This window comes from Trachurus japonicus, chromosome 9 (genome assembly GCF_045865225.1).
Source record: "Trachurus japonicus isolate A0001 chromosome 9, Traja_1.0".
Lineage (NCBI taxonomy): Eukaryota > Metazoa > Chordata > Actinopteri > Carangiformes > Carangidae > Trachurus > Trachurus japonicus.
The window spans coordinates 15,319,332-15,328,615 of NC_140915.1; the positions used below are offsets into that span (position 1 = coordinate 15,319,332).

General features: G+C 39.9%; 2 protein-coding genes across 5 annotated transcripts; both read right to left on the bottom strand.

Moving 5' to 3' along the window:
- Positions 1-611: 611 nt before the first annotated feature.
- LOC146981169 (activated RNA polymerase II transcriptional coactivator p15-like) lies at positions 612-5,285 on the bottom strand. Of its 4 annotated transcripts, none has more exons than XM_085786144.1 (5): positions 5,202-5,285; positions 3,109-3,178; positions 2,865-2,990; positions 1,245-1,353; positions 612-1,144 (listed from the first exon to the last, which is right to left on the bottom strand). In XM_085786144.1, exons 2-5 carry the CDS (start codon positions 3,175-3,177, stop codon positions 1,065-1,067), a joined length of 384 nt encoding a protein of 127 aa, XP_085642270.1. In that variant the 5' UTR covers position 3,178; positions 5,202-5,285; the 3' UTR covers positions 612-1,064. The 4 variants fall into 4 exon arrangements, with proteins under 4 accessions (XP_085642270.1, XP_085642271.1, XP_085642272.1 ...); XM_085786145.1 differs by having other exon boundaries at positions 3,109-3,181; positions 5,202-5,266; XM_085786146.1 differs by having other exon boundaries at positions 804-1,144; positions 1,245-1,370; positions 2,885-2,990; positions 5,202-5,284.
- Positions 5,286-6,699: 1,414 nt separating this feature from the next.
- uqcc3 (ubiquinol-cytochrome c reductase complex assembly factor 3) lies at positions 6,700-9,020 on the bottom strand. The gene is made up of 2 exons (XM_085788136.1): positions 8,817-9,020; positions 6,700-7,013 (listed from the first exon to the last, which is right to left on the bottom strand). The coding sequence occupies exons 1-2, from the start codon at positions 8,931-8,933 to the stop codon at positions 6,888-6,890; spliced, it is 243 nt and encodes an 80-aa protein (XP_085644262.1). The 5' UTR covers positions 8,934-9,020; the 3' UTR covers positions 6,700-6,887.
- Positions 9,021-9,284: the final 264 nt, after the last annotated feature.

Genomic DNA, 9,284 nt, shown 5'->3' on the forward strand with positions numbered 1-9,284 from the left:
CATAAATACCAAGCGTGGATGTTTGTATATCATCACTGTAGTCGGCAGCAGTCATTGGTACAACTCTATCAATGACATCTAAGTCCTTATAATTTAAGGATGTGATCTGTTGGTTGAACTGACATGATATAGTTCATGTTTTAACCACAAGAGGGCGACACATCATCATCATCAATGAGTCAAACGACTTCACAGTAACCCTTTCAGTATATATTGTGGGTGATGATGTGTCCAACATTGCAGTACAAACACATGGTGACAACTGATAGACTGATTGAATTTTACACCTGAGGTGAAGCTAAGCTGGAAATCCACTGTGACCATGGTAAAAGAAAACTTCTATATGTTTCATATATATAAAAAAACAAAACAATATGGTTAAGGTATGGTTTTTATGCTGATCGCAGACAATATAGGTGCACATTTACTCAACATTTGTAGAATTGCGATTAACGGTGTCACCAGTTCTGGATGCATTTTGCGAAGTGTGATGAAAATTATGCATTTGTGTTTACACGCCTAAAGTCACACAGGCTTCATTCACTAGTTCACAGCTGTCACTCTGACAGAGCCTGTTCACATTCACTCATTTCAATAAGTTAATATACCACTTTGTTTAAGGGTGTCTTTTATTTTTCAAACCTAACCCATGAATCTACTTACCTACAAGTACAATGTGACAGTCTGGACCTGGCTCTCAGAATTGAATATTGGGTATTATGTAATACAAAGGTAGTTTAATGATTTCTATTTACAAGGCGTTCAAACTGTGAACACAAAATTTAAACATTAACTGAACAGCATTATTAAGCTAGTGCCTCATTTTTTTATTATTTGATACAAAAACATCACTGTATGGACGAACCCTACCCACAAACTGTGACGATGGATCACCTGCTCACCCACCCACACCTCCACTACAACATCTCAAACACAAAGTTTCACACAAAAACAGGAGTATGCTGACATCACTAGAGCTATACAACTACAAATTAAACAAGTAGAAAACAATCCCAGGTTTTTTACAAAACTGATGAGCCGACAGATAACATTGATGGGAATGCTTATGTTCTCTTTATGGCGTCATCGATTTCTGAAATCTGGTCCTTCAGTTGGCTCCATTGTTCGGGATTCAGGGAGATACCTGCAAGAGATTTTTTTTTAAAAAACAGAGCTTAGAAAACAACTACAAACCACTGAAAACATTGAATATCCATATGGTACTGAGATAATTTCAACATTACCTTTCTTCCCTGGCTTCATCTCCCCATCCTGGTTCATCCAGTATTCTCTAATGTCAATCAGGACTTTGCCTTTGAAGTCCCTGACGCTGACATACCTCATCTTCCCAATCTGTGAGAAGAAGCAAACTCAGAGTCATCTGTTGTCAAATGTCAGAGACATTTCATAAGATGTGCTGTTCTTTAGAGGCAACTTCTAATGCTGTACGGACTGTGAGTGAGGTGAGACCGATTTGTTATCTTGGCTGATACAAGTAAAGCTGATGCGACCTCTCTCCACAGAACATGTTTAAGATAAGCCATCCACACAAGCTTTAAATGTTAACCATAACCTGAGACTTTAAAGGGACAACGAGGAGTTTTGGAAAAGCGAAGCGTTTTCACACTACATTTATGAGCCTCAGCGCACCGTGAAATTCTTTGACCGGCGCAAGACAGACTCATGTTTTCATCCATCAAGAATTAAAGTCAGAGGTTCGAAGACGATCACATACCGTCGTAGTTCCGACCATAAACGGCGATTAGGCGGCGTTATTCTCATGACTCGCCACGAAACCGAAAGTAAGGAAAGGCTGGTCGGCTCGCCCAGCATTTCCGCCACCACTTATAATAACAAAATAACGATAGAGACAAAACGATATATTTATCGAAAATGGGCCCATTAACAAGTGTGGGTAGCGTAGATTCATCCATATTAACGTGAGACTTTTTTAGAAACTCCTCGTTGTCCCTTTAACTAAATGTATTCCCTGCAACAGTAGAATATGACAGCCCAGCTGAACAAGCTGCTGTGTTTGTGTATGAGTGAATTATAACCAAATTGCAATGTCTTCTAGTATTAGAAGACAGTTCAACATTTTGGCAAAATCCAATCCTATTGCCATAATCCCTATAGTCATAGGCGTAGTTTCATCATTACCTTAAATTATGGGTGCATGTTGTTTTGAGATCAGCGGGGCAGAGACGTGAGCTACTCAGCGAACACAATGGAGGTGGACGTTACAGGTCCCGTGTCCCTCATTAAACTCATCAAATACACAATCCAACAAGTCCACAATGCTCCCGTGGACAAGTTGTGACCTGCACCTTCACCACACTATGAGATAATCATGTATAATTATGTAACATTTCGACACACAAAGCAAATATTCAGGACTACTTTTGAAATCACTCCGCCTAGCAGCCGTGTCTGGAATGTAGTTCGGGCTACGCATTTGCCTCGAAAACAACTCCGTCTTGTAATATTACATGATTAATTCATATCGTGGTGAATGTGCAGGTCACAACTTCTCCACAAGAGCATTTTGGAGTTGTTGGATTGTGTATTTGATGAGCTTAATGAGGGACAGAGGACCTGTACCATTCACCTCCATTGTGTTCGCTGAGCAGCTCACGTCTCTGCCCCGCCGATCTCAAAACAACTTGCACCGATTATTAAAGGTAATGAACCTACTGCTATGACTATAGGGATTAGGGCAATAGGCGATTTTTCCCAAAATGTTGAACTATCCCTTTAATGAATGTGAAATTTAACATAGCAGTTATTTAGTATCAACGTTTACAATTAAAAAAAATACTTGCTAATAATAGCTGAAAGATCATATCCTAAAACCTGACACCCACCTGGAACATGTTGTCGTCACCATTATTACCGCTGGCCTTGGAGGAGCCTCCTGGCTTGGAGCTCTCTCCGCTCTTTGGCTTCTTGGCTGGTTTCTCTGGTGGTGCACTTGGCTTCTTTCTCTTTGCCTTAAAAAAAAAAAAAAAAAAACACAGACAGACATTTTTCAAATTCTAGCCTCTCACCATGTCCTCACCAAGGATGGTAAATTACACTAGACTTAACCATTCCAATTAAAACACAAACCTTGGTCTCCACTTCACTGTCGGAGTCACTTCCAGATGTGGAAGACAGTACCTCCTTTGATTTTGGCATTCTGCTGAGACAGGATTAAAGAATCACATCAGCCACCACCCCACAATATTAAATATCTTTAATGAATGATTTGTCTGTCTGCACGATAAGGAGGCTTCCTGTATGGGAAGGAGGAATAATTACAGTGACCAATAACACTGTCAAAGTGCATATGGACGTAGAAACATTGCATTAAGATTAAAGATAGACTTCTGAAAATATAATTTGGACAAAATAGAAAAGGCAGGAAGATTTTTAAAAATACATCTAATGTGTGCTTTATATCAATACAATTTGACATTATAGCCTATGCAGAATTGTAGCCGCTGGCCAATTTCAGAAGTGAGCTCTGTAATATATAAGGACATTCAGTGGGAATATGAGACTTTCAACATCAGCTCAGGGTTAGCATTCATTTCTTAATTATATTAGTCTCGTCTCATTTTTAACATATCACTGGGTGGCACTTAAAGCAGAAGTAAGTGATCCGGTCGTTTTCGCTAATGCTGCGTTCCAGGCAGGCTTTTGAAATCGTAAATTACAGCTTCAAGTCACAACTTACGACTTTGTAGCGTTTCAGGCAACCCACTCGTGTTTTTCCGACCTGTTTTACCGGTGAAAGTCACTATAACGGCCACTCGTAACTTCCGACCGGTGAACTCGTACCAGATCGAACTGGTACGACTTCGCGGTCGGAAAAATACGAGTTTCCTTGAACGCACCATAACAGTCCTCCTCCCTACGTCGCCACATTCACGGCGTTCCTTGGCTGCACACACAGCCCTGCATGCCGTTCTCTCTCCTCATTGGATAAAAACTGTAGGATACGAGAAATGTTTTCTCCTCGGCTCAGAGCAGAGCAGAGGGACTGAGAGACCCGTGTTTCAGACCAAACACTCTATGTAAGTGATTGCTGTCGGAAGATATAACTATTTAAGACTTATATTAACACAAATATATCACTTACTTCTGCTTTAACTATACTTAAACATAACGTAAACTGTTTTTTTTTTTTGTTAACTGCCAGTGGATCACAAGTCCAACAGGGTGTCGACCTCTATCAGTTTAGAAAATCCCTCCACTTGATGATGATGATGATGATGGGCTGCAATTATTACTGGGTTATTAGGAGAAATTAACACATACACATATGATAAGCCGGTGCATATTCTCATTTTTCCAGGTCATAGTATATCAAAGGAGGTTAAATCGAAAGCAACTCCAGTTGCTTTCGATTTAACCTCCTTTGATATACACATATGATGTGCTTCCATATTAGTACATGCAACATTTTCTATAGCCCATCACTCCACCTCCTCCCATGGAGCAGCAGGTTAAAACCTTTATGCAGTAGTAGGCTAGATACCATGCAGCAGGGATGGATCTTTTTATAGGAGACTGTGATGTGTCCTATGGGAGTAAAGGCCAGGGAAGCTGATAAAAAAAAGACCGATAGTTTTGAAAGCATCTCTTGGGTGTAAAAAAAAAAAAAAAATTAAAAAAAAAAAAAAAAGGCCAGGAGCGATGGTTACCTCGTAGTGGTTTTAAGAACAACAGCAGTTCCGTATCAGTGAGGTGAGGCTGCTCAGGTGTTCAGCTTCATGACGTAACAACATCCTGGTTTCCTACGTCTCTGAGGCTTTTTGAGGCGCGTCTCTTTCTTTTACTGCATTTCACCGTTTCAACTCGGACCCATCGTCCCCTCTGTCCGGTAAACCTTTAGTAACACTAGTTTGTCGCATAATCTGGTGGTGAAGTACCAGCCAAATGAAGCCTGCAGCGAGCGCACCAGCTGTCTGTCCATTACGGCCGGGGCAACGAGCTCAGGCAGCTAAACGCTATCTGGACGGAGCTAATGTGTTAGCACATGTCTGCTGCTGCTGCTGCTGCTGCTGTCTCTAACCACATAAACGACAGCTGCACAGTAAAAAAAAAATAAAATAAAAATAAAGAAAAAACGTAGACGTGCTCCTCTTATATACACAACAAACCGTCACAAACACAAGGTTTTACTTTGAGCCTTTCAAACTGTTAATAATGCTTACATGATGTGATGTAGTAGAAGTGCGGGTCTCTGGACAGGAAGCGGAAAGCTCACTAGATTTCCGGTAACTGTTTAGTGCGCTTTTTTTCCTCCCTTTTTCTTTTTTTCTTTTTTTTTTTTAAAATTCCTACTTTATTTAAACAAAAGTTCAAACAATCAACCTAACACAGCACGTCTATGATCAGAGCACATGTGCAACAAACAAAAAAAAAACCTAAATTAAATTATATTTATAGATGCATAAAAAAAGTGTGATAAATTGGATGTTTTAAATTTATATTCATATGAATTTCCTTTTCCATTATCTCCAACTTTATTTACCCTACCCTTTAATTTGACAAAATGGGCGTAATGTCTTCTATTACTGGTTGCATTTAATCACATATTGTATAAAATCACTCAAACTGATCTGCAAACCTATAATCAGATGAATGAGATTATATAACAAATTGTCAAATATCGACATCCAAAACCAAGTCATGACTCAGTCAGAGCTGAAAACATAAACATGACAACACCACTGCAAACCCACATTTACATTTTCTGTTGTGAAGAGAGGAGAGAGGAAGCTGCTCAGTCACTGATCAGTGATCTGTCGGCTCATCAAAGGTCAGAATAGGAACTGAAAATAGACGCTTGATTACACTTCATCTTCCTAAATGTAAACAAACATGGGCTGGAAAAAAAAACAGCGCAGAACATCTGATGTAAACAAACTGACCATATAAGATTAGGTGTTTTATAGATATAAAATACTCATATGTTACAAATTATAAATGGTGGTAGCCTATAACATAACACGTTGTGGCCTTTCGTATAAACAATTATGTTTCATCTATGCAAGTTTATCAAGACAACATAAATCTATTAACACAGTTCTTTAGAAGTGCTAAATGGGAGAAAAACTATTTAAATCATCTTGTTTTGTGAACTTATGCAACAGTGTCTGAGCAATGTTGGATTTCTTTTGTAGAAAAAAATGTGTATTTGGTTGTTGAATGAGTCAAATATTTCAGTTCAACAATACGACCCGATGAACCTCATTTAACTTTATTTACTCTATGCTTTAATCTCAACACTGAAACATACAGTAGACTACATACAACTGAAAAAATTAGGTAGGTATTGGAAACCACCGATCATTGACCAGCAGTGTGTTTAACATACTTGAAACTTTTATTCAACCATTCACACAACACAAATACATCAATGGTTGTGGAGTTGCAAGGAAAATGTGGGGTTATGTGTCCCTCTCTTTCCTGCAACATTTCTGGAAACAGTGAAGCTGGCACACTTCCTGTGTGACTTGTATTCCCACACAGCACTACACTTGTTGGGATACATTCATGTTTTTGTCTTTTTATGGGATTAACAAACTAATAAAGACACATAACATAATATATCATCAGACTTGTCTTTTCAACCTGAAAATGTGTAAACACTGTTCATACCCAGTTCTGATCATCACTGCGTTTTTGAAATAACACTGAAAATATGTGGCTGGGTTAAAAGAGTTTTTATTAAACAATTTTAACATTCAGAAGTAAATTATTCACATACAATGCAGACATTGAAGCTGCAAATTATACAATAACCCCCCTTTGTGAAATAATATAAAGTCCATCTTTATTTACACAGGTTAACTTGTAGCCTTGAATGCAGCAGCAGTCAGTAAATGAAAACTTGTCTATTTCCCTCCGATTCCTCTTGCAATGTTGTCGTTGGTCTCGGCTGCTTCCTTCAACACCTGCATCACCAGAGCGTTCCTCCGCCTCGTCTCCTCCATCCGTACCGGGTTGGACTCAGGCAGATTCTGATGGGCAGCACAGTAAAATTACTGAATTTAAAGCGTCAAGAAAAATGTTGACCATGAACATGTTCTGCATTTAAAATAGAAGGATACAGATATAAAAAGGGGACAGAAATGTAAGTGTTATTATGCAAAAAATAGCAAGAAAATCTAAATCTTAATCAGATTTAATACAAATTCAAGCAAAGTGGCAATGTAACTGTTTTTTTTTGTTTGTATGATTTTATGTAGAGTACTGTACATATTTAATTTCTTTCAATTTTTTTAAAGCACCTAGAGGAAAGTTGTCTGCGCCTTTCATTTTTGCTCTGATACCATAGGCCTACCCTGAACGCCCCACCATGATAAAGTGGAAACAGAACTGTAGAAGACCTAAAATATCACTTCAATTTCCCCAAAGAGACAATAAACGAAACTAACTGCACAAGGGTTGTTGGTGTCTCGAGATCGAAAATAACATTTCATTCATCAGGATCAGATCTAATGGGATGTTCAACACCTGCAAAGCTGCAAATTGCAAAAGTCTTTATATCATTTGTCATCATTTCATTACCTATTGCAGCAGTGTTGCATTTGTCTAGTCAACTGACAGATAATCTCTCTCCTTCAGTATGAACCCTTGCATCAATAACTTAACTGTCTGAAGGACTAAGACTTTCACAACAAAAAACTACTGTCCTATCCGAGGCCACACACATTACACACACACTGACAATACAGATACAGTACAAGGCTACAACCACACAAGTAGTGTGTAGTGCAGCGGTACTCAATAGGCGGCCCGCGGGCCGCATCCGGCCCGCCGAACCTTCCAATCAGACCCGCGACTGAGTTCTACTAGTTTACATATTACTGTATACTGTATTTCTCGGGCTCCGTGCGCCTGTAAGTCAATGCGCTGGGACATGGAAACACGTGCGGAGCGTTTGTGTGCCTGTGAGGCGCTGCACTGGGATACAGAAACGCCGACGAACCCAAATCACCATGAGTGAAGCGGGGGAGCGAGCTGGACTGCAGGGTTTTCCCTGCCTGTCTGCAGAGACCGTGGGTGATTTTCACCGCCGTCTTGGTTCAACTGTGTGTGCATCATGCATGGGGGGCCGTTCAGATGAAGCGTCTTTTGCGCGCGCTCAAACCCATTCAATGTAGCCGCGCGTCATGCACGTTCACAACTCAAAAGCCGTAGCCGCGCGCATTTGATGAGACGCAATTGTTTTTCCGTGCACGTCAGCGGCGCACAGCTGCACGACCTGCTTCTCCCCCGGTGTTGTGTCCCGGTTCCATCGGCCTGTGTCTCTCCTACTGTTTCCCACTGAGCTCTGCCTCGTTTGACAGGTGAAGGAAGCCCATGTGTGGAAAGACGTCGCCTCCGAGATGTAGAATGTGTGTTATAGAAGAGAAACACACATTTCAGGACCAATGACTTGTATCCTCAGAACAGAGTCAGACATGTCCTGTGATGGTCAGCCTCCTTTCATATTTAAGCTGAAAATCACAGGGCATGTCTGAGGATACAAGTCAGCAGTGTAAAGCTCCAGCATGATATGTAATGATGATATGATAATGTTAAGACATTTACAAAACACCGTTAAGTGTATAAATAAAAATTATATGCTTACAAGTAAAATAAACATATTTAAATTATTAGACGAAAAATGTGAATTTAATTTCAATCTAGGCCTATTTGAATGTTCGGCCCCCAAGGTGTCTGTTTAGAAAAATTCTGGCCCTTCGACATATGTATTTGAGTACCCCTGGTGTAGTGCATAGGTGTAGTGTAGTAAATGGATCATTCAGTTGAATCACCTTGAGCAGCTCTTTCCGTCTTTCCTCTCCCGGAGCGATCAGAGACCACAGCCCGATGCCGACACCCGACAGGACCAGGACCCCCACGGTGCCCACGATGGTCCGTAGGCCGCTCATCCTGGACAGGGTGAAGGTCCGTTTACTGGGTTTGATTCACGGTGAAACGCTCTCTCCACTCTCCAGCTGCAGTCAAATGTGCTTTGGTTTGGTAACGTCGGACAGGACTTCTTCTTCCACTGCGTTTCAGTGGCCAATCTTTTAATCTGGCGAAGCGTCATCGCCGCCTAGTGTTGAATTGTAGAGTCCGTCCACATCTTGCAGCTGAGGATAAGGTTAAAAAATACATATAATAATAATAATAATAATAATAATAATAATAATAATAATAATAATAATAATAATAATAATAATAATAATAATAATAATAATAATAATAATAATAATGATAATAATTTAAGTATGTAAGTA

What these genes read in the sequence shown, in the direction of transcription:
- LOC146981169 (XM_085786144.1), bottom strand. Translation starts at nt 3,177, where the DNA reads ATGCCAAAATCAAAGGAGGTACTGTCTTCCACATCTGGAAGTGACTCC. An exon ending in GTGACGACAACATGTTCCAG is followed by an intron (nt 1,354 to 2,864) that starts GTGGGTGTCAGG and finishes TTCTTCTCACAG; the next exon opens with ATTGGGAAGATGAGGTATGT. An exon ending in GATGAAGCCAGGGAAGAAAG is followed by an intron (nt 1,145 to 1,244) that starts GTAATGTTGAAA and finishes AATCTCTTGCAG; the next exon opens with GTATCTCCCTGAATCCCGAA.
- uqcc3 (XM_085788136.1), bottom strand. Translation starts at nt 8,933, where the DNA reads ATGAGCGGCCTACGGACCATCGTGGGCACCGTGGGGGTCCTGGTCCTG. An exon ending in GACGGAAAGAGCTGCTCAAG is followed by an intron (nt 7,014 to 8,816) that starts GTGATTCAACTG and finishes GCTGCCCATCAG; the next exon opens with AATCTGCCTGAGTCCAACCC.